The 25,310-nt window shown below is 42.4% G+C and overlaps 1 protein-coding gene across 5 annotated transcripts in view; it reads left to right on the top strand.

Moving 5' to 3' along the window:
• The window catches only part of LOC130369520 (protein mono-ADP-ribosyltransferase PARP14-like), a 95,578-nt gene that overhangs the window by 10,709 nt on the left and 59,559 nt on the right, over positions 1-25,310 (top strand). For 3 of the 5 annotated variants that reach the window (XR_008892804.1, XM_056574885.1, XM_056574877.1), the window contains exons 2-5: positions 7,226-7,320; positions 8,783-8,810; positions 10,373-11,571; positions 13,979-14,233. Coding sequence is in view for 4 of the 5 variants with exons in the window: in XM_056574885.1 (XP_056430860.1) it covers positions 7,226-7,320; positions 8,783-8,810; positions 10,373-11,571; positions 13,979-14,233 (1,577 nt within the window). In the remaining variant the exon portion in view is untranslated. Of the gene's footprint in view, positions 1-4,721; positions 4,983-6,512; positions 7,088-7,225; positions 7,321-8,782; positions 8,811-10,372; positions 11,572-13,978; positions 14,234-25,310 lie in introns of those variants that run through there. The other 2 variants (XM_056574901.1, XM_056574892.1) reach the window with 2 other exon arrangements.

Below are 25,310 nucleotides of genomic sequence, written 5' to 3'. Positions count from 1 at the left end.
CGAATCGTTTCGCAGATAAAACTGCTTGTTCACGCTGCTGTAAGAGAGTCTGGCACCGGCTTATATACGCGGCACCTGTGACCCAGGTAGAGGACATCATACCTGTTACGGTGTTCATGTGGATTGGGGGAGTAAAGTTGTGTACGTGCCTAGAAAAAAATGAGGTTATGTAACCACAAATCATGTAGCAGACACCTGGAGCTATGGGGTTTAGTACAATCAGGAAACCAAGCTCATACTATATATAAAATTATAATTTAGTCAAGGTGTCAAGCAAGAGATTAATAAGAGGAACTTAGAAAAAATTCTTAGCAGCAATATGGGAATAATAAAGAACAGGAAAAAATGTCAATATGTGTAAATATGCAGAGGGCATGATATTTTTGCAGAATAGGAGGACGGTGTGTATAAGCGGAGCAAGCTATATTATTGCTGATGAATCGTAATGTAAAATACATAATCATATCAATAACATATCAAAGATTATACCAGTTTTTGTCAGAGACAAGTATTAAGTTCATTTTTGTCATTCAGACCAAGTCCTTCTGTAGAACGTAACTTTGATATCCATATAGCTTCCTTCTGACGTAGTGTGCTTTCTTTTGTTTTTCCTGGGTATGGCTGTTGGGCTCGCTCAATACCCAAAAATTTCAGGCAATTGGGATTGCCGGAATGAACATTGTGAATGTGCTGCGATAGTCCTGGCACCCCGATACATAGACGGGAATTGCGCAAATGTTCTCTGAATCTTGTGCATAGTTGCCGAATAGTAGACCATACATTGAATAGTCCACAGGGGCATAAAATTATATATATAATGAATTCTGTCCTACACATGATAAACTCCTTCACGTGTATAACATTTCCTGCAATGCAAAAATTATTGCCGCTAAGTAGATGCGGACAATATGAACAATGTCCACATATGAAATTCCCAGAGGTCTGGGATGAGGAGAGCCAGTTTGCCTTAGGAGGAGGGTCTGACTGAAAGGTACTTCTTATAAGATGGTCTTCGATAGTCTTGATTTTCCTGTGTGCGAAGATGGGTTTATTCTTCGCTACTTCTTGTAGGTTTGGATCTTCCTCTAGTAAATACCAATGCTTCATAATGGTTTTCTTCACTGCAGAGGATATATTGCTGAACTTGAAAGAAAATACGAATACGAATGGCTGGGTCACTGAATTCCTCTCCCAGTATGTGGATTGGCTATTACGCCCTCTGCTGCCAAGCACACCATTTTATCTCAAGGACACCAATGCATTTCTGGAAGCATTACAGGACGTGTCCATAGAACTCACTTTTGGGTTGGGCACCATAGACCCCAAGATCAGTGTTGTCATGGCTATGAAGGAATTCCTGAAAGCCGCGGGAAAATCTACTGCATATACTGAGTTTGTCATAGAAGCTATTTCTTTTGTCCTTGGGAACAACTATTTCCAATTCGATGGGGTTTGGTACAAGCAATGTACAGGCATGGCTACGGGGACCCCTGTCTCATGTACCCTGGCCAATATCTTCCTTGCCACACTGGAAGCAAAACACATTTATGCGCCCACAAATAAATACTGTAAAGCAATTAAGATGTATCGAAGATATGTGGATGATATCTTCGTACTGTGTGATGACAGCGAAGACCTGTTTAACGCCTTCGTTACTGACCTGAACAATGATAACGTGATGAACATTTCACCTGCTCCTTTGATCGCAAAGAAATCACCTTTTTGGATGTAGTAGTTGTACTGGAGAGTAATCAAATAGTTTCAAAAGGATATAGAAAGCCTTCTTCACCACTGGCATATTTACATCACGAGAGCTTCCGCCCGGAGCATAGGAAAACAGCATTGCCCTATAGTCAATTGCTACGCCTCAAAAAACGTAATAGTGACCCCCATCTGTTCCAAGAACAATCTGACGCATTAATAAAACATTTACATGAAAGAAATTATCCCAATAAAACTATGGAGTATGCTGTCAACCGCATAAAGAACAAACCACGCTCCTCTTTATTTACCAAAGAGAACAAATATAAGGCTCCAGCAAAAGAAAAAGAAAAACATTTAGTATTTTCTTTCAAGTTCAGCAATATGTCCTCTGCAGTGAAGAAAACCATTATGAAGCATTGGTATTTACTAGAGGAAGATCCAAACCTACAAGAAGTAGCGAAGAATAAACCCATCTTCGCACTCAGGAAAATCAAGACTATCGAAGACCATCTTTTAAGAAGTACCTTTCGGTCAGACCCTCCTCCTAAGGCAAACTGGCTCTCCTCATCCCACTCCTCCGGGAATTTCACATGCGGACGTTGTTCATATTGTTCTCATCTACTTAGCGGCAATAATTTTTGCATTGCAGGAAATGTTATACACGTCAAGGAGTTTATCATGTGTAGGACAGAATTCGTTATATATATCATTTTATGCCCCTGTGGACTATTCTAGGTAGGGTCTACTATTCGGCAACTATGCACAAGATTCAGAGAACATTTGCGCAATTCCCATCTAGGTATCGGGGTGCCAGGATTATCGCAGCACATTCACAATGTTCATTCCGGCAATCCCGATTGCCTGAAATTTTTGGGTATTGAGAAAATCCAACAGCCATACCCAGGAAAAACAAAAGAAAGCACACTACGTCAGAAGGAAGCTATATGGATATCAAAATTACGTTCTACAGAAGGACTAGGTCTGGATGACAAAAATGACAAAAACTGGTATAATCTTTGTTATGTTATTGATATGATTATGTATTTTACATTACGATTCATCAGCAATAATATAGCTTGCTCCGCTTATACACACCGTCCTCCTATTCTGCAAAAATATCATGCCCTCTGCATATTTACACATATTGACATTTTTTCCTGTTCTTTATTATTCCCATATTGCTGCTAAGAATTTTTTCTAAGTTCCTCTTATTAATCTCTTGCTTGACACCTTGACTAAATTATAATTTTATATATAGTATGAGCTTGGTTTCCTGATTGTACTAAAACCCATAGCTCCAGGTGTCTGCTACATGATTTGTGGTTACATAACCTCATTTTTTTCTAGGCACGTACACAACTTTACTCCCCCAATCCACATGAACACCGTGACAGGTATTATGTCCTCTACCTGGGTTACAGGCGGCGCCTATATATGCCGGCGCCGGACTCTATGCAGCGTGAACAATCAGTTTTATCTGCGAAACGATTCTTAGCTGTTTCTTGTCAGGTCCCCGGAGCTGATGTCTGTCCTCCCCCTTCCCTCCACTGCGTGATTTGTAACCTTGTCTGCAACATGAAATAAATCTTGAACTGAGAAATATCCTGCAGTGTCTGCGGTGAGTGCAACTTTCATTCTTTTCACTGGCACTATACACAGGGCGGTATCACCAATAACAGAAGGGACATGTGATTTCGCCACACCATCACCACTAAGTAATATTGCTATATTGTTAATGAATAAAAACTAATATAGAAATACCAATAATAGTGTAATCTCTGATCGGAGTTGCTCACTTTCTTCTATCTTCTCCATCTGTCCTGGGTCATCATAAAGACGTCTCCCGACCACAATTTATCTCCACTGAATCTGCCAGACAAACATTTTAGGCTTCTTGGTACAGCAAAGTCCTCACCACTATACAAACCCCCTATATGTATAACACTGCCCCATATAGTATTAGACCCCTCTGTGCGCCCTTGTATATTATTAGGCCCCTACATTGCCCCTATAGAAAAGCAGGTCCAAACATTGCCCCCATAGGGAATTATGCAAGAAACATTGCCCCTATTGTATAGTATATTATGCCCTTTACATTGTCCACCCATTGTATTTTATGCCCCTCACGTTGACCCATAGTATGTTATGCCCCTTACATTGCCCCTATTGTATATTATGCCCCTCATATTGCCCCCATAGTATTTTATGCCCCTTACACTGCCCTCCATTGTATATTATTCCCCTAATTTTTCCCCCATTGGATATTTTGCTCCTCATATTGCTGCAATTGTATATTATCCCCCTCATATTGTGCTAAATTGTATATTTTCCCCCTCATATTGCCCCCATTGTATATTATCCCCCTTATTTTGCCCCCATTATATATTATCCTGCTCATATCGCTCCCCATTGTATTTCATCCCCCTCATATTGCTTCCCTTTGTATAATAACCTCCTCACATTGACCCCCTGACAAATATTATCCCCCTCACACCATAAAAAAAAAATCACTCACCTCACCTTCGTTCCCCCGCAGTTGTTGTCGCTCCTCTTCTCTCTGCTTCCTATGCGGACAGCCTCTTGCAGAGCCACTGCCACACAGGAAGCACGGGTTGGAGTGACAGGATGGAGCCTCCGTTTATTGGGGGAAGTTGTGGTGCAGGACCAGCCCGGGCAGGGAATTTCTTTCAGAGGACAGAGCTGCGCCCCCATCAATAGGCTATAGGCGGCTGCCTGCAATGACTATGCCTGGCGGCGGGCCTGGTCACGCTCGTCAATGCTGAGAACAGACAAGCCGGCAAGTCCTGAGTTGTTGTTTTTTTCTTTGTTGTCAGCTCCCGCACTGACATATACGGATGAATGACATATGGGAAGATATATAAGATATTCTTTATACAGTGGTGCAGCAGGTGTTGCATAACAGGAATTCTATCCACTGTTCAAAGGCACTGCTATTAGATTATAGCATGGCTCTTAACCTCTTCCTGCAAATGGACATAACTGTACATCCACTTAGGCTTATGGGCTGTGCCAATGTCAACTGAGGCAGGAGTCACCTGTCATACATTCCCAGGCTTCTGCTGCAACTGCCAGGAGTGAATCCTGACAGTTAACCCTAAGTGCTACCCAGATAGTTGCTCCCAATGAATAGAAGATAGGTGCCCCTCATCATCATGTGTGCACCTAAGCTGGGGGAAGGGTGCAGCCCTTCACTGCTCCTGGCACCCTGTAGCCTGCAGGAACAAGACAGTTTGTGCTCACTAGCCCAGGGATAAAGGGTGAGTGCCCAGAATTTCCAGTCCTAGCAATCGCTGGCAATTGTGGGGTAGGTGGTGGTGCTTTAGGGGGGTACCTACCTGCCTACCTTTTTTCCCAGCCCTGGTTGCATTAGTCTGTCAACACATACTATTTTAAGGAAAAAATGTATGAAAATGGAATATCTGCAAAAAAAAAAAAATATATATATATAGATTTATGTAAAACACCTAAAAGTAATTTAAAAAAATAAAAAATAAAAGAGAGAAATAGGAGGTTTCTAACTATTCCCTAAAAATAGCTGATCTTGAAGGTTGTTTACAGGCTTTGTTTTGTGCAGAGCAGCCCCAAATAATGTCGGTGCACAACTGACATCACTGGGTCCTGATGGTTTGCATTGACTTGGGGGTCCATCATGGATCCGCAGTTTACCAGAGTTTAGCAGAGAAAAAAAAGTGTGCATGCACAAATTTTTTTCTCCGCTAAGTTCTCATTGTTTCGACAGATTGGCTGACAGAGCTGCATTTAACGGGGCTAAATGGAAGTGTGAAAGAGGCCTAAGATCTCTAACAGTCTAAAAAAGTAAAAGGATGTTTAACAAATTATGCCAACATGAACTATACATATTTTAAATGAGAATTATTAACTCATTTGTGTTGCATGACTTTTTTTTTACCAGCAGGGAATAAAAAAACAAAAAACTGGCACAATGGCCCTGATTTACTATGGTAAATCTGACATTTTTGGTTTGGTTGTGCGCCAGATTCCGGCGCATTGCGCCAGAAATTCTGTCTGCGGCAGAATTTGCTCAAGAATTGAAAAAACCCGACCAACCCTCCATTTTACTGAGAAAACCCGAAAAAGGGGTGTGGCCGTCGGGAAAAGGGGGCATTTTTGAAAAATCCCAACATATTTACTAAGGTTTCCACAGAAAATGTGGTAGATTTGAGCTTATTAAAACACAGCTCAGAGCATGTGTAAAAAAAAGCTAAATGTAGGGAAAATTTAAAAATGTTGGGAAACCTTAGTAAATACCATAGAAAAATACTTGTAGGGAATTTAAACCCACAAAGAAAACTACACTCCACTCTTAGTACATCAGGGCCAATGTGTACAATGCACAAAAAAAATAAAAAAATCTTTGAATCATTGAAAAAGGGAAAGCATTCGAAAACTTTTCCAACATACAAACTTTTCTCCTTTCGAACACACATCCCACCTCTATACAACCTTCCCATAATATACCGTAGTCCCCTAAACGGTAACAATGCACCCCTTGGTGTGCCACACAGTAAAAGTGGGTAGGTTAGTAGGTCACCCATTAGGTAGATTCCCCATTAAGTTTGTTCTCCACAGCAGTTATGTAGTTACCCCATTTGGCAAGGAGCCCCCCATTAGCCAGAAAGTCCCCCCATTAGCCAGGAAGCACCCGAATTAGATAGAAACCCCCTCGTTCCAGCAGGAACATAGTGCCTCCTGCATGCAATTTCTCCAGTAGTCAGGAACCCACCCCCCACCTTAGGCAGGGAGCCCCCCCCCCCAGTAGCCAGGCAATCCCCCAGCAGGAAGTTACCCTTCCCAGGTTATGTCCCCAGTAGTCTGGCAGTTAGCTTTTCTAAGTAGTCAGGCAGTTAGCTCTAGTAGTCAGGCAATTAGTCCCCTCACAGTAGTCATGCGGTTAGCTCCCCTGCAAGTATACGGCTATCCCAGTACCACCAGTAGGCAGCTTTAATCATCCTCCTCAGTGGGCAGTTGTCTCTATCCCCCCAAGTAGGCAGTTAACCCCCTCAATATAGGCATTTATTCCAATCTCCACAGTAGACAGGTATGCCCATCCACCTCAGTAGGCAATTATCTTCTCGATATATGCTGTCATCCCAATCCCCCGCCCCACTAGGCAGTTATTCCCCAAAAGTAGACTAGTATCCCACCCCTCCACCCCCAGGTGGCAGTTATCCTCCCCTGCCAATTTATCCTCCTAGTAGCAATTATAATAAAAACTAAACACTGGCTAAGACAGGACACCGCTGTGGGCAGTGATTGGCTTAGAGGTGATGTATTGACCCTCAGAACCAGGAAGTGGATCGCAACAAACTGGGAACTGCAATACTGGAGCGGAGCGAGGAAGGTGAGTACAGTTTTGTTTAATCAAGCAGCTTGGGCACATTATTTTAAAAAATCACTCTTTTCAATTCATAAAAAATTCTGTTTCCCCTGTTGATCCTTTTCATTACATATGACAACATTTTTTTTCCCTGGTTAATAGTGAAGGAAAGGGTGCTAAATCAAAAGGACCACTGCATGGAGTCACAGGGAGAAGTAGTGCATTTTACACTTCAGGTAGAGGATACAAAAGACCAGGTAAGACGATTCAACTATGTACATGTATATGTAAATCAGTAACAATGAAATTATAGAATAATAGAATCACTTCATAACATATCAGCAATTGCTGAAGTCAAAGCAATGATAAATACTGACTAAGCATTTCACTGTTGGAGCATAAAGAGAAGGGGTTTGTGGGGTGGTTGGGGGGTTTGAGGGAAATAAACCTCTGAGCCCGGATGGGAGGATGGGGTTTCTCCAGACCAGGCAACTTGTGTTTGCCACTTGCATAACTTCGCCACTTCAGATGCTTTCAGTTTTTCCGATCACCTGTTGTGGCCACAAACATGCAAGAGGTGTCTAGAAAAGTGAAACAGCTATATGGCTCAGAGGTAGAATGATACACAATTGTAGCAAACAGACTAGTGTGAACAAGGCAACCTGACGAAACGTGTCTATTTGCTGTGAGCTTTCTCATGTGAATAAATATTACTGCATTCAAGTAAGTGAGTGCCGAGATTCTGTTTGCTACATTTGGATTATTCTATCTGTGAGCACCACGAACGGGACGAGTGCTGACCCTTTACTTGTATTTCTACTGGATCATACACAATGGGCTAGATTTGTCAATCTGCCTGAAACCAAAATTCTCTGGTTTTGCCCATAACAACCAATCACAGCGCAGCCTAAGATATGAAAGCTGAGCAGTGATTTGTTGTTATGGGTAAAACCAGAGAGTTTGGGTTTCAGGCAGATTGAAAAATCTGGGCCTTTGCCTTTGTTGCAGATTTTCCACAAAATCTCCATGCAGAAGATCCTCAGCATTTATAATAGCAGCCGAGTGGATGAGATTTAGGAAATCTGTGCAGAAATAGACCTGCGGTTTGAAATTTACAGCTGGTGTAGATTTTCTGCTGTGGATTTTGGCGTGGAAATGTTGTGGATTTTCTACATGTGGCTATACTCTAAGGACCAATTAAAGGGGTATTCCAGCATTTTTTTTTTTCTTTTTACGATGCTACAGGGGCTGCAAAGTTAGTGTAGTTCATAATATAGTGCCTGTACCTGTGTGTGACGGTGGTCTCACAGTTTTTCTGTGATTTTCACTAGTCAGGCCATCAGAGGGAGTCTGTCCTGCTTCAATGGGTGCAGCGACCACTGGGTGTGAGAGAGTTAATTTTGCAACAGCTGTAGGCACCCTGATCAGGAAACACTGGGGTATTGCATTGAAGGGATCAGAGGGGTGTTTCAATGGGTGGGGTGGCTGATGTGTGGGAGGGAGGAAAGTGGCCTCATACTTACAAGCATGGAACTATGGGATGTGTAGTGTAGAGAACAAAATTCAACAGGAAATACCCAGTTATGGCAGGTACGTACTGAGTGGATGCTTTTGGGGGAAAAGTTACTGTATGCTGGATTTTAGAAAGTGTGTGACCTGTGCCTGTCTGATTCTTTCACATTGAATGTCAGCTGACATGATTTCTTATTTATGTTACAGACACAAATGCAATCGCTAGAAATGCCTGGTAAGTAAAGTCGTGGTGTCTTATTGTTGTGGTTACTGAAAAGTTTACATGCATATTATAATATGTAGACAGTGCAGTACTTAAATCATTAGATTTATATTATGTTCTTGCACTTTATTATGGTCTTGTTGCTAGACAAGTGAGCCATGCTATTGGGAGGGGACTTTGTATCCTGTAACCGTAAGCTGACAGTGGGAATTATTAGCTTCTTAGCTGTCAGTTGTCAGTTAGCAAGAGTAGGAGGTGCCAGCATCATTGTGACCCAGGAACATGGTGCATTTACATCTTGTTTTCTTACCCGTACTGAAAACCATGGCCTGCTGGGCTTTTCAGTCTGATTAAAAAAAACAGATATGGGCAGAAAATGAGCCAACTGGAGACATTACCTCACTCCGAACGGCCCATTGAAATCAATACGGTACGATGTGGATCCAGCAGCGATATAGCAGGAGGCGTTTTTTAAATTCTCCAGCTGTATCTGGATGCTGCAATCCGAGATGTGAATACACCTAAAGATTGACATGGGCATTGGTGTTGTGATGCAATGTTAAAGGGTGATGTCAAGTGTAACAGATAAAAAGGACTGTCCTGGCACCAGAAGGCCGAGAAAAGAAAGTCCATGTGTGCAGCCAAGTTGACCTATGTCTGGTCCATGAGTTTTGGTAGGCCTGGGACCTGTCTATTATGTAAGCGTCAATGAACTGTACATAAATGTGGGATTATTCAATAAGGGATAGAGGCTTGTCCACTGGAGAGAGGAATGCCAATTGCAGTGCAGCTTTCCCAATTCAGCGGCAGCATCCTGGAGGCTAGGGTGTGTCATGCAAGGCCTGTCGTATTCTGCACAGTCACCTGGCACACCTTTTTGGTAGAGCCTTGGCAAATGCTTCATCTAAGACCTGTAGTGTCACATGCCGACAACAAACTCTTGTGACTCTAAACTGCCCTGGTAAATTGTTGCTATCTTGTGTGTAGAGTCCCCTTTCCAGGATACAACACCAATCATGAGGACCGGTTAAGTGCAGGCTAAAATATTTTATTGCATCAGAGTATAAAATGCGATATTTCAGCTAGTGATCCATTCTCAAGCATCTTGAGAAAGGCTCACTAGCCAAGACGTTGCATTTGTATTCTCTGATGCAATAAAGTATTTTAGCCTGCACTTAACCGGTCCTCATGATTGGTGCTGTATCCTGGAATGGGGACTTTGTATCTGAATCCAGCATTGGCAAGCTGGTGGATATCGTGCACTGCACAAGAGACCATCCTGTGCTGATCCTACTACACTTTGGACAATCTTGTGTGTAGGGTAGTGTAGTTGGCTATTTGTGTCCTTACTTTGAGTGAATGTGATTTCGTTGGAATCTGTGTCTCTTTGGCTTTCCCTGCATTATAGTAACTCGGCAGTTTTTCATGGTTGCTTTTTGTCTTTAATTGGTTATAACGATTTATTACATAGTGAGTATTTTTTTTATATATGATAGTTATTAGCACCAACTTGTCTAAAGGTGAAGTGACCAACATTCCTTAATATATGTAATGTTTTTTTTCTTTCTTATCAGGTAATTCCACAAGTGTAATGGAATCATTTATACCTTCAGCAAACACAGGCCTGGGGGAGACTTTTGTTCCCCTGGACAGCAATTTTCAATATGAAGTAGTCAAGGATAAGATTTATGTAGTATGTCAGGCTTATCAATCTTTAACAGTTCGTTGTGAAAACAGGGAACTAATATTGTCCAGTAAATTAGATATATCACACATGAGAGCTGCACGTGATGAGATCAAGAATATAATAAGTTCAGTTACATTTCGGAAAATTGAAGTGTCAAAAGCTAACGCAGATTTCCTTAACTCCTGGAACAGTAAAGATATTTCTGAAAAATTATTTGGGGACTTACCTGAAGGCAAGGTGATTCTGGATGTTCCCAGAGGACTCTGTCTATATGCTCCTTCTGAAAATCACCTTTCCCAAGCAGAGTCTATCTTGCTAAAACATCTTCGGCATGGTAGTATGAAAATCAAGGCAAATGAGAAAGACATTGTATCATCACAACATTGGAAACAGCTGTGGGATAAGTTGATGGATGACATACATATCCAAATAAGTCTTCAAGATGATGATAACACTGATGATCTAATCCTCACCATTGCGGGTTTTACTGAAGACGTGAACAAAGCTTTGAAAGAATGCGAACATCTCTTACATCACAGACAATCTGTTAAAGAGGAAGTTTATTTGAAGGATGATTGTTTCAAAGAAAAACTAGAGGATTTGCTTAAAAGGTTTAACCTTGGACCATTATCAGAACAGGTACAGATTATAAGAGCCGGAGGTCAAACATTAACCTTGATGGGACCACGTGAAGAGGTGGAAAAATCTAAACGTGTACTCGAAAAGTTGATGCAGAAGCATGTTGAAAAGTTTTGTATCACTAAGTATGGGGCAACAAGTTTTTTTAAGAACCAAGGGAAAAACCTAATAGATGATGTACAAAAGAAATTTGACTGTTGTGTCTTCATTTCTGGCTCTGCAAACAAAAACAGCAAGGCAGAAGGTGAAGACAAAACTAAGGTTATGTCTCAAAGTATTAAAGACAAAGACAGCAGTGAAAACGAAGTGAAAAGATATGCCTCATGTGATAAAGGGGTCCATAAGGATGGAGACAGTGAAAGTAGTAGGAAAAAAGGAAGATCAATAGAAAAAACAGCAGCTGTACTCCAGCTCATAGTGAGCCTCGGAAACCTTGAAAATAAAAAAGTAAGCCTGTCTGTAATAATCTAGCAGTATGAATAATGTATAGCTATAATGGAATGGTTGGCTACATAGTACATTATACTGTATAGTCAGTATTATTTATATTATTATATTGTTTTATCAGTGTAATTTCAGCAGAATTGTCAGCATTGATCTTACATGTACATCTCTGATATATACTACTTGTACAAACAATTCATAAGGACTGAGAAGTCCTGGGGGATCTGTGAGTGCACCCAACCACCTTCTCGACATGGTGGGATGCACTCACGGACTCTGAAATCAAGATTTCCCTGTGTGCTGCAGAATCCCATTAAAATCAGCAGAATTTCCGAGCAGAATATTCCTCTGGAATTCCACTTGGAAATTTCACCATTTGTACATAGCTAAAAGCAAAAATCCCCCAAAAATTCAGGAAAATGCAGGGGCAGTTTTTCAGGAAATGCTGACAAAAAACTAGTGGAAATCTACCCTTTTGGTTCAAACCCACGAGTCTGACTAAAATCAGTCAGCGCTAAGGCCGCACAGACATTGCCGTCCCGATAGACGGCAATGTCTATTGCACGGATTCCTCCAGAACATTGAGCAGGTTTAATGTTCTTGCAGAGTTATTTGATCAGAATTTTCTGTCGGAAATTCCGCCCAGAAAATTCTGCAGTATGAATAAGTTAACGGAAAGCCCATCCATCTGCATTTTACATTCATGTAGCCGAATTCCGGTTGGAAATTCTGTAGATGAACCCGGCCTAAGAGTTTTGTTTCAAAGTTTTGGACTGGCCTAGAAAAAGTCAAAAGAAGAACCCAATGTTGATGCTTTAAAGTAACATTATTCAACAGAGAGGTGAAGGACTAATATCAGGCTGCAATTAAAGGGGTTATCCAGGAAAAAACGTATTCTTATATATCAATTGGCTCCAGAAAGTTTAACAGATTTGTAAGTTACTTCTATTAAAAAATCTTAATCCTTTCAGTACTTATGAGCTTCTGAAGTTGAGTTGTTTTTTTCTGTCTAAGTGCTCTCTGATGACACGTGTCTCGGGAACCGCCCAGTTTAGAAGCAAATCCCCATAGCAAGCCTCTTCTAAACTGGGCGATTCCCGAGACACATGTCATCAGAGAGCACTTAGACAGAAAAAAACAACTCAACTTCAGAAGCTCATAAGTACTGAAAGGATTAAGATTTTTTAATAGAAGTAATTTACAAATCTGTTAAACTTTCTGGAGCCAGTTGATATATATATATATATATATATATATATATATATATATATATATATAAAAGTTTTTTCCTGGATAACCCCTTTAAATGTCTGTGGGAATTATTAGAATCACAGTTGTAGTTTGTTATAATATATCAGTAAGATAAGCCTGGATACTAGACTAAAAGCAATACTTACCGCTGAACTGCTGCTCCCCATGGGGTGAATTTATCATTGGTTTCACCCTGTTTTTGTGGTGTTACTTTTTTGCATAATTTGTCTCAGTTGCTGTTGTAGGGATATTTTTTGTGACTTTTGCTAAAAAGTCGCACACTTGCTCACAGGCTAAAAAGTAGCAGAAAACATCCCCAAGGAGGCACCATACAAAGTTAAAGGGGTACTCTGGTTTTAATCAACTGGTGCCAGAGAGTTAAACAGATTGATAAATTACTTCTATTAAAAAAAAATCTTTATCCTTCCAGTACTTATTAGCTGCTATATACTACAGAGAAAGTTATTTTCTTTTTGGATTTTATTTTTCTGTCCACGGTGCTCTCTGCTGACACCTCTGTCCATTTCAGGAACTGTGCAAAGCAGGAGCAATTCCCATAGCAAACCTATCCTACTCTGGGCAGTTCCTGATACAGACAGAGGTGTCAGCAGAGAGCACTGTGGACAGGGAAAAAAATTAAAAACTCAAAAAAAAAATCAACTGGAGTACACCTTTAAGTACTGAAGTAAAAAAAATATGTGTACCAGCACCATATTTATCATATGCCCTGCACCATTTAATAAATTTGGTGCACATACACATTGGGGGAAATTTATCAAAACCTGTGTAGAGTGGTGCAGTTGGCAATAGCAACCAATCAGATTGTTTCTTTCATTTAAAAAAATATATAAATTTTGATAAATTTCCCCCATTATCACCCCACAAATTAAAAGGGTAAAAAGACATTCACCTACACCACCCTTAATAAAACCCCCTCTCCCATTTCCCCCCCACAACATTAGACCATGGTCACATAAAAATATAATGGCTCATTTATCTCATAGCATTTTAAACATTTGTCCCACTTTTTTCTTAACAAAAAAGTAAAATGCACTAAACACCTGTTAATGGGAAAAAAGGTATGACATTTTGCAAATGGTAACTAGGAAAATGTCAAAAATGCAAATAATCAGGATTTGTATTTATTTTTTATTTATAGGCAAATGCATTTGTAGCTCCTCTGCCTTCCACCAGACCACATCTTGACTCTTTAAACGTAACAAAAGGACTAAAAAATAAAGGAGGCGATAAATTCTCAAACCTTTTCTCAGCAGTTTTTGGACATCAAACCACTCTGCAAAGTGGACAACACTTTCCAATGCCATTGACTGGTGAAAGCTACTTATTGGACTGTAACTTTGTCATTTTTATTGCATGTCAGCCATGGGATGGACCTGATGGCTCATCAGTCAAGGTACGTTCTGCAACAATTCTATTCAAACCCTTAAACCCTTAAGGACAGACTCATTTTTTACCTTAATGACCAGGCTCTTTTTTTAAATTTGACTTAATTTGCCTCTTTAAATGGTTATAACTTTAGAATGCTTTTTCTGAGCGGATTGATTCTGAGGTGACATATTGTAATTCATATCAGTAGTTCACTTTTTGTGAAAAACTCCAAAATATTGTGAAAAACTGGAAAATTTCTGGCATTTAAAAAATTATTTTTTTATGGGATTTACTGTGCGGTAAATTTATTCCGTGGGTCGTTACGATTATGGTGATACCCATTTTATATAGCTTTTCATGTTCTATTTTCCTTTCTGAGCAAAATTCTTTTTTTCCCGTTTTCCGACAGCTGTAACTTTTTTACTTTTCATCCAACACCAAAAATTAAAAAGTTATAGGGGTCAGGGGAGGACATTTTTAAACCTACAAATTTTTGTTCAACCATTGCTGACTGCCAACCATGCTACCACCTTGCTGGCTCAGCTGCTGCCTCACGGGCAACCTGCAACCCTCTTCTCCGGATTATGATGAAGCCCCTTCTGCACCCAGCTCCCAAGTGTGATCGGCTTCATCATCATCATCGAGTTGTGTCTGCACGTCACTGATGTCCTCCTCAGATTCCTCAACAGTGTCTGCTTCAGGAGGATGAATGCTTGCAACACCACCTCTCTTGACACTCTCTTCATCACTACTTGCCCACCTAGCAGAGAAAGCGGCGGATGTCTCCTTCACTTCTTGTTGGGCAGTAGCTGCTGACTGTCCTTTAGTATATCATCCTCACTAAATAGTGGTGCTGAACCCACAGCATAAGATACTTCTGTGGGGCAGGGAACAGCATAGGACAGAGGCAATGGGAGGACATTGACTGCTCCTGGGCTATGCCAACTGGGGGTTGTGTCTGAGGAACCCACCGACTGTTAACTGGGGGTGTCAGATGTCACTTGCGATGAAGTGGATGACTGTGTTAACAAATCGATGGCGGCTGATGGGTTGCTGGTCAAGACAGAACCGCTAGCTGATACCGGGAGCTCAGGCTTCTCGTTGCGACTCCTTCTGCCACTCGCCACTAGTCTGCTGTGACCTCTTCCTGATTAATTTAGGCCTCTGCCACTCCTCTGTGCACGTCCTGGCACTTCTCTGCCTGACATACTTAGTGCGTATATGAGGGCAGTACAATATGCTCCACTATACTTAAAACAGTATTTGTCTACAACCCTAGCAGGTGTGTACTTTTGGCTGGCCTTTCACAGTATCAAGGCCCTTAAGACTTTAAAAGGAACAAAATGGTACACCACTTAGATGTATGTATGTGGTATGCACTTATGAGGGGAGGACAATGCGCTCCAGTACGCTTAAAACAGTATTTGTCTACAACACCAGCAGGTGTGTACTTTTGCCTGGCCTTTCACAGTATCTAGGCCCTTAAGACTTTAACAAGAACAAAATAGTACACCACTTAGATGTTAGATGTACATGTAACGGAGCTGGATGTGGATCCTCTAACCTGTGTGGCTGATGACATGGATCATAGTAAGGAGCGGAGTCTAAGGTGCCGCTGGTCTTCACTAGAGCCCGCCGCAAGGCAGAATCCCTATGGTTGTAAGAAAATTCGGCCCAAGGTAGTAAATTGGCCCAGTCGTCTTGGCGAGCAGAGACAAAATGACGAAGATAGTCCCCCAGGATCTGATTCACCCTTTCGACCTGTCCATTGGATTGAGGGTAATCTAGAGAGAGGGAGGAAGGCGCCTCATGTGCGGGATCAGCAGATCTTGTTAGTGGGGGTGGGGGACGGTAATTCCCAGGCCGCTTACCAAAGTTGGTTGTGCGCCCACACACAACAAGGTAAAATGCAGAATAAATGTAAATGAAGGTCCAGTGCAGCCCTCCTGGGTAGAAGTATAATCAAAACAGGGTGACCGTGAATTCAGGAGTTCGTCCGGCGCAGAGAGGAACCATCAGGTAGCCAAATAAAATCAATGGATTTCTTAAATGCAACGCGTTTTGCTGCGCATGCGCAGCTTCATCAGGCATAACAAGAGAACGCTGGTAACAGATATATATACCCCCAGGAGTTAACCATTAGAGTACTTTTTGAAAAGGTTGTTGCATAAAGTTACATGTATACATATGAATATGACAATATGCAAAAAACAAGTAATAGATATAAATAGACAAACGACAATCACAAAGATAAAACAATAATGTCGGAAAACAATAAAATCGCATTAAACCTATGATTATCGCATGTGGTGTGAATATACCCCACATGCGACTCAGGCAATCACACCACTTGGTCACCGGTGCGGCATTCAACAACGCACGTTGGATATTGCTTCAAAATATATAGTATAGAGAAAAAGGCACATGGACCTATAAGATACCATACGTATTAGTTCAGAAGGCAAAAATTGAATTGTATATGTCTGCACTATCCATATGGGCAGTAGCAGTACAAATAAAATAAAATGAACAGTGCGGTATTACATACCGCAACTGGCCCGAAAGCAACATGTGAATACTATTTAGAAAAAGTGGAAAAAGAAAAGGAAATAGAATAGAATAACCAGTGCGGTATTGAATACAGCACCCGGCCAAGACGCGAGGTGTGAACACTCTTAGAAAGATGACAACATATTATAGAATCAACCTTTGCAGACAGGAAACTATAATAAACATACATAAGTTTCTGCATACAAAAAGGAAAGAAGAGAAGAGAGAAGAACCTGAATACTAGGGCATAGATAATAATAATAGACATTAGTAGAGAAAGACAAGATAATAAGAATAAAATGTAACAGAAGGCATACCTATAAACCAATTTCAATGAACAAGTGAGAAATAAGGAGACAATATCCTAAATAGGACGCTCCAGGATGAACAGCACAGAAGGAACAACTCAAAAACGGGTATTGATATAATATTTTAGAGATTAATCTATTGGGAAAAATGTGAAATTAACCCCTTCACGACGAGCGACGTACATGTACGGCGCCGCGAAGTGTCACTTGGCGCGCGGCGACGTACATGTACGTCTCGGGGTTCCGGGAGCGCCGCGTCACCGGTAGCGGTGATCGGGCCAGGATGACTGCTGTTATCTAACAGCAGGCATCCCGGCACATCGCCGAGGGGGGTCCTGAGACCCCCCCATGACTGCGATGCGCGCAAATCGCAGGTCAATTCAGACCTGCGATCTGCGCGATTCCGGGTCATACGGGTCACTGGTGACCCGGTGACCCGGAAAATAAGAGGGATCGGGGGTGTCCGAGACACCCTCGATCCCCATAAAGGGATAGGAGTTTGGTGGCAGGGGTGCCACCCCTCCTATCCCTGCTATTGGTCAGCCGACCGATAGCAGACCGGGGGAGGGGGGGTTAAAGTTCGGTTCCCCCGCTTTGCCCACCTATCGGTGTCCGGGCAAAACGGGGGAACAGTCCAGGGAAGGTCGGCGCCGATGGTCCCTACCTGGATCCCGGATCCCCGTTCGCGATCCTCCCCCACGTGCGGCGGCGGCGGCGGCAGCAATACTTCCAGGTCCTGCTAGGTGAGTTGTTGCCTAGCAACATCCGGAGGGCCACAGTTTACAGTGGTCTCTAAACCGTGGCCCTCCAGATGTTGCAAAACTACAACTCCCAGCATGCCCAGACAGCTGTTTGCTGTGTGGGCATGCTGGGACTTGTAGTTTTGCAATATTTAGAGGGGTTCAGGTTATAGATCACTAAGTGGTCTCAAACTGTATCCCTCCAGATGTTGCAAAACTATAACTCTCAGCATGCCCAGACAGCAGTTTGCTGTCTGGGCATGCTGCGAGTTGTAGTTTTGCAACATCTGGAGGGCCACAGTTTTGAGACCACTGGACAGTGATTTACAACCTGAACCCCTCTAAATCTTGCAAAACTACAACTCCCAGCATTCAGGAACAGCATAAGGCTGTCTTGGCATGCTGCGAGTTGTACTTGCGTGCCTCCAGCCATTGCATAACTACATCTCCCAGCATGCCTTTCCGCAATCAGTACATGCTGGGAGTTGTAGTTTTGCAACAGCTGGAGGCACACTGGTTGGAAAATACTGAGTTAGGTCATAGAACCTAACTCAAGGTTTTCCAGCCAGTGTGCCTCCAGCTGTTGCAAAACTACAACTCCCATCATGCATGGTCTGTCAGTGCATGCTGGGAGTTGTAGTTTTGACCCCCATTCCGTGTGAATGTACAGGCTACATTCACACTGGCGGCAGATTACAGTGAGTTCCCCGCTACAAATTTGAGCTGCGGGAAATTTTTCACCACAGCTAAAACTCCTAGCGGGAGACTCAGTGTAATCCGCCGCCAGTGTGAATGTAACCTAAAAACACTACACTACACTAACATAAAATAAAGAGTAAAACACTACATATACACACGTACACTGATCCCCCACCACCCCCCTTCCCCAATAAAAATGAAAAACGTATTGTATGGCAGTGTTTCTAAGATGGAGCCTCCAGCTGTTGCAAAACAAAAACTCCCAGCATTTCTGGACAGAAATTGACTGTCCAAGCATGCTGGGAGTTTAGCAACAGCTGGAGGCACCCTGTTTGGGAATCAATGGCATAGAATACCCCTATGTTCACCCCTATGCAAGTCCCTAATTCAGGCCTCAAATGCGCATTGGCGCTCTCACTTTGGAGCCCTGTCGTATTTCAAGGCAAGATAATAGGCTCACATATGGGGTATCGCCATACTCGGGAGAAATTGGGGGGGCTTTTTCTCCTTTTACCCCTTATGAAAAGGAACAGTTGGGGTCTACACCAGCATGTTAGTGTAAAAAAATAATTTTTACACTAACATGCTGGTGTTGCCCTATACTTTTCATTTTCACAAGAGGTAAAAGGGAAAAACACAATTTCTCCCGAGTACGGAGATACCCCATATGTGGGCGCAAAGTGCTCTGGGGGCGCACAACAAGGCCCAGAAGGGAGAGTGCGCCATGTACATTTGAGGTGATTTGCACAGGGGTGGCTGATTGTTACAGCGGTTCTGACAAACGCAAAAAAAAAACACACCCACATGTGACCCCATTTTGGAAACTACACCCCTCACGGAATGTAATAAGAGGTGCAGTGAGAATTTACACCCCACACGTGTCTGACGGATCTTTGGAACAGTGGTCCGTGAAAATGAAAAATTTTGCACAGCCCACTGTTCCAAAGATCTGTCAGACACCAGTGGGGGGTAAATGCTCACTGTACCCCTCATTACATTCTGTGAGGGGTCTAGTTTCCAAAATGGTATGCCATGTGGGGGTTATTTTGCTGTTCTGGCACCATAGGGGCTTCCTAAATGCGACATGCCCCCCGAGCAAAATTTGCTCTCAAAAAGCCAAATATGACACCTTCTCTTCTGAGCATTGTAGTTCGCCCGCAGTGCACTTCAGGTCCACTTATGGGGTACCTCCATACTCAGAAGAGATGGGGTTACAAATTTTGGGGGGTCTTTTCTGCTATTAACCCTTGCAAAAATGTGAAATTTGGGGGGAAACCCACATTTTAGTGATTTTTTTTTTTTTTTTACATATGCAAAAGTCGTGAAACACCTGTGGGGTATTAAGGCTCACTTTATTCCTTGTTATGTTCCTCAAGGGGTCTAGTTTCCAAAATGGTATGCCATGTGTTTTTTTTGCTGTTCTGGCACCATAGGGGCTTCCTAAATCCGACATGCCCCCCAAAAACCATTTCAGAAAAACGTACTCTCTAAAATCGCCTTGTCGCTCCTTCGCTTCTGAGCCCTCTACTGCGCCCGTCGAACACTTTACATAGACATATGAGGTGTGTCCTTACTCGAGAGAAATTGGGCTACAAATATAAGTATATATTTTCTCCTTTTACCCCTTGTAAAAATCCAGAAATTGGGTCTACAAGAACATGCGAGTGTAAAAAATGAAGATTTTGAATTTTCTCCTTCACTTTGCTGCTTTTCCTGTGAAACACCTAAAGGGTTAAAACATTTACTGAATGTCATTTTGAATACTTTAGGGGGTGCAGTTTTTATAATGGGGTCATTTATGGGGTATTTCTAATATGAAGACCCTTCAAATCCACTTCAAAACCTGAACTGGCCCCTGAAAAATTGCGAGTTTGAAAATTTTGTGAAAAATTGGAAAATTGCTGCTGAACTTTGAAGCCCTCTGGTGTCTTCCAAAATTAAAAATTCGTCAATTTTATGATGCAATCATAAAGTAGACATATTGTATATGTGAATCCAAAAAAAAATTATTTGAAACATCCATTTTCCTTAAAAGCAGAGAGCTTCAAAGTTAGAAAAATGCAAAATTTAAAATTTTTTCATCAAATTTGGGGATTTTTCACCAAGAAAGGATGCAAGTTACCACAAAAATTTACCACTATGTTAAGGTAGAATATGTCACGAAAAAACAATCTCAGAATCAGAATGATAACTAAAAGCATTCCAGAGTTATTAATGTTTAAAGTGACAATGGTCAGATTTGCAAAAAAGGGCTTTGTCCTAGAGGTGAAAATGGGCTCCGTCCTTAAGGGGTTAAAGACCCTAATTTATCGGATTATTTGACTGTATCGATACATTCATTAAAACCTTGAGGGTGTAAAGTATGTAATTTGTGAATCCAGAAAGATTCACGATTGTTTAATCTTTGTATTCTATCAGGTAAATGAATGGGGATAGTTTCTAAAATGATTAATTTCAATGTTTCAGTATTTTTTTGATGGTGAAGAGTGAAGTGTCGGGACAAACTGTGCAACAAAAAAACATGTTTTATGTTCCATCTGTGCTTTTTCATCCTGGAGCGTACAGTTTGTGTGGTGTGGCCGACATATTGGCGGTCGCAACCACAAGTTAATAGATAAATAGCAAAAGTGGTGTCACAATTTAATGAATCTTTTATTTTAAATATTTGTTGTGTGGAATAGGAAGAAAAAGTGTCAGTTTGGATGATCCATTCGCAGCAGAGGCAGCGACTTTTTTTTACAGGGGAAGCAATATGGTTTAAAGGTACGGATATTCTGTGGTGTAACTTTATGCAACAACCTTTTCAAAAAGTACTCTAATGGTTAACTCCTGGGGGTATATATATATCTGTTACCAGCCTTCTCTTATTAAGCCTGATGAAGCTGCGCATGAGCAGCGAAACGCATTGCATTTAATAAATCCATTGATTTTATTTGGCTTCCTGATGGTTCCTCTCTGCGCCGGACGAACTCCTGAATTCACGGTCATCCTGTTTTGATTGGATTGAGGGTGGTAAGCTCAGGAGAAGTCCAATTTAACTTGGAGACGAAAACAGAGGGCCCTCCAGACGAACTGGACTCCCCGATCGGAGACAATATGAGTAGGAAATCCATGGAGACGGAAGATATGACCAAGGAATAGCTTAGCAAGCTGCGGTGCAGATGGTAAGCCCGGCATGGGCACATGTCCCAGGCATAGACTGAACAGGAGCGAACAAAGTCAATGACATCTTGTTTTAGAGTTGGCCACCAATACTGTCGGCAGATGAGCTGCAAGGACTTACGTATACTGGCATGACCGGCCAACAGAGAGGAATGACCCCATTTCAAGATTCAGAGTGTTAGGCGGGGAGTAATGTAGGTCTTCCCAGGAGGCAGGTGCTGAAGACTTGCTGGTGCTGCGGAAATGAGACGATTAGGAGGTACAATATGTTGATGGTGAGATTCTTGGTCATGTACTTCGGAGGATCTACATTCTTCTCTACTGGACGGAAGTGAATAAAAAAAAATCTGGAGAAGAACAGAGATCAGCGAGCCTGTTGAGGGTTGAGACGATGGGCAGTCTGTAGATATAGCAAGTTCTTTTGGTCAGTATAAATGGTAAGTGGATGTACAGAGCCCTCCAAGAGATGACGCCATTCTTCCAAGGCCAACTTAATAGCCAAAAGCTCACAATCTCCAATTGTATAATTTCTCTTTACAGGAGAGAAAGTCTTAGAGAAGAAGCTGCAGGTAACAGTTTTTCCTTTGGATGATTTTTGTGTCAAAACTGTACCTGCACCAACAGAAGAAGCATCAACTTCCAAAATAAATGGCTTGACTGGATCGGGTCATGACAACACAGGAGCAAAAGCGAAGGCGGATTTTAACTGTTTGAACACTTCTTCGGCCTCAGGAGTCCAATCCTTCGGAATAGCAGTTTTCTGGGTAAGAGAGACGATGGGGGCAACCAAGGTGGAATAGTGTGGAATAAATTGCCGATAATAATTGGCAAAGCCGAGGAAGCGTTGAATCACCTTCAAGCCAGAAGGTCAAGGCCAGTACAGTACAGCGGACAACTTATTAGGATCCATTTGTAGACCTTGACTGGTAACAATATACACCAGAAACGGAAGGCTGGTCTTTTCAAAAGTACACTTTTCAAGTTTTGCATAGAAATTATTATCTTGGAGGCGCTGTAAAACTTGGCGGAGGTGAGAACGATGAGTGTAGAGATTGGTCAAGTAGATGAGAATGTCATCCAAATAGACAACAACACAGGAGTGTATAGGAGGTCACGAAAAATGTCATCGACAAACTCCTGGAAGACTGCTGCACCATTACAGAGTCCAAATGGCATCACCAGATACTCGAAATGTCCATCACGAGTATTAAACGCAGCCTTCCACTCATCCCCTATCGTATACGAATCAAATTATAGGCCCCACGAAGATCTAGTTTAGAGAAGATCTTGGCACCCCGGAGATGATCAAATAATTCAGAGATTAAAGGAAGTGGGTAGCGGTTCTTTTTCATAATTTTATTCAAGCCTCGGTAGTCGATGCAAGGTCGCAGAGACCCGTCTTTCTTTTCTACGAAGAAGAAACCGGCTCTGGCAGGGGAAGAGGACTTCCTGATAAACCCCTTCTGAAGATTCTCCTGGATGTAACTAAACATAGCCTGAGTTTCAGGGACTGATAAAGGGTAGATTCTCCCTCGGGGAGGGGTGGAGCCGGGCAGTAAGTCAATAGGACAATCATATGGACGATGAGGTGGTAAGACTTCAGCTTGTTTTTTAAAGATATCAGCAAAGTCCTGTAGGAACGAAGGCAAGCCGGGCAGAGGACAAGAAGATGGTTTCAACTTAATCAAACAAATTTGAATACAATGGTTCTTGCAATGCGGTCCCCAATGAAGAACCCCTCCCGTTTTCCAATCCTGCTGCGGGGCATGGAGTTGCAACCATGGAAGGCCTAGCAGGAGAGGAGAAGTACAATGAGGGAATGCAAAGAAATTTCTCCTTATGCGAGAGTCCGACCTGCATAGACAACAGTTCAGTGCGGTACAGCACAGTACAGTCCAGTCTTTCCCCATTGACCATAGAGATGTACAAGGGCTTTAACAACAGGAAGATGATACCTATGTACTAAGGAGGCATCAATAAAATTTCCCACAGAACCAGAGTCCAGGAAGGCAAGAACAGAGACAATCTCTTTGGAGGGTAGAAAAAGCTGGACCATCAAATTTAAGCCTGGAGAGGTGGTATTCACACCTGGTGAGGCCTCTCCCACAAACCCTAGGTGCGAGCATTTCCCTGTTACTGTGGATTTAGAGGACAATTTTTTTAGGAAATGATCAACACTGGCGCAATAGAGACATAGATTCTCAGTTCATCGGTTAGTTCTTTCCTGCAGGGTCAAGCGAGACCGATCCACTTGCATAGCCTCCGCTGTGGCTGCTGGAAGACAGGTGCCAGACTGTGGAAGACAGGTGCCATGCTGAGGTCGTGCAGACTCCCTTTCTTGGTGAAGTTCCCCACGTCGCTCAGAAACAGATATCAATCCGGGATGCCAACTGTATAAGATCATTTAAGGTAGAAGGCAATTCCCAGGCAGCAAGGGCATCCTTGATATGACTGGATAGTCCTTTCTTGAAGGTGGCGCAAAGAGCTTCAATGTTCAATGATAACTCTGATGCCAGGGTACGAAACAGAATGGCATACTCGCCCACAGAGGAGTTGCCCTGCAAAAGATTCAGTAACGCCGTCTCAGAGGAGGAGGCTCGGGCAGGTTCTTCAAAGTCTCCCCGTAATTCCGTTAGGAAAGCATGGAGATTGGTTTTATGAGCATCACTGCGATCCCAAAGTGGAGTTACCCAGGCCAAAGCCCTTCCAGTTAGGAGACTGATGACGAAGGCCACCTTTGCTTGCTCTGTAGGGAACTGTTCCGCCATGAGTTCAATGTGCATGGAGCACTGAGTCACGAAACCCAGACAGGATTTGGGACCCCCCTCATATTTCTCTGGAAGAGACAAGCGGAGTTTAGTTCCAGAGGAGATGGCAGCAGCGGGAGGCAGCACTGGAGGAGGAGGAGGCTGTGGTTGTGATGGTTGCTGCTGAGCAGTTAGCAACTGCTGCATCATGGCAGATAACTGGCTCAACTGCTGTGCCTGCTGGGCCAACTGCTGTGAGCGCCACGATAGAAGCGAGATCCGGATTATCTGGCAGAGGTCAATATGCTTTTAGTACTCTGCACACCCTAACTGGCTGGCTGCTATTAGCTTTTCAGTTGTTGTACACACCAGTGCTGCAGCACACAGTCGCTGTGTACTACACCCAAAATTGCACTTTCTCTCTCTATCTCACTCGCTTCCCTATCAGTGCTTCTAGACTGGATTTGGGCTTGAGGTGAATCGCTACTGTAAAAAAGCTTTTCTGTGCAACACACAATGCTCTCTGTCCCTCTCTCCCTGCAGTAGAAAGCTGATGTGACTGGGAGTAGTGTTGAGCGTGAAAATTCGAAAAGCTAACCACGAATTTCGGCATTTACACCGTTCTGGCACCATGGGGGCTTTGTAGATGCACATGGCCTTCAATTCCAGCTAAATTCTCTCTCCAAAAGCCCAATGGTGCTCCTTCTCTTCTGAGCCCTGTAGTGCGCCAGCAGAGCACTTTACATCCACATATGGGGTATTTCCTTACACAGAAGAAATGGGGTTACACATTATAGAGGACATTTTTCCTATTACCCGTTGTGAAAATGAAAAATTTGGGATAACACCAGCATTTAGTGAAAATTAACAAAAATTCTTCAAACACCTGTGGATAG

Source organism: Hyla sarda, chromosome 1, assembly GCF_029499605.1.
Source record: "Hyla sarda isolate aHylSar1 chromosome 1, aHylSar1.hap1, whole genome shotgun sequence".
In the NCBI taxonomy this organism is placed as follows: Eukaryota; Metazoa; Chordata; class Amphibia; order Anura; family Hylidae; genus Hyla; species Hyla sarda.
The sequence above is the reverse complement of the archived record's forward strand: the minus strand, read 5'-3'. Positions and strand labels throughout refer to the sequence as shown.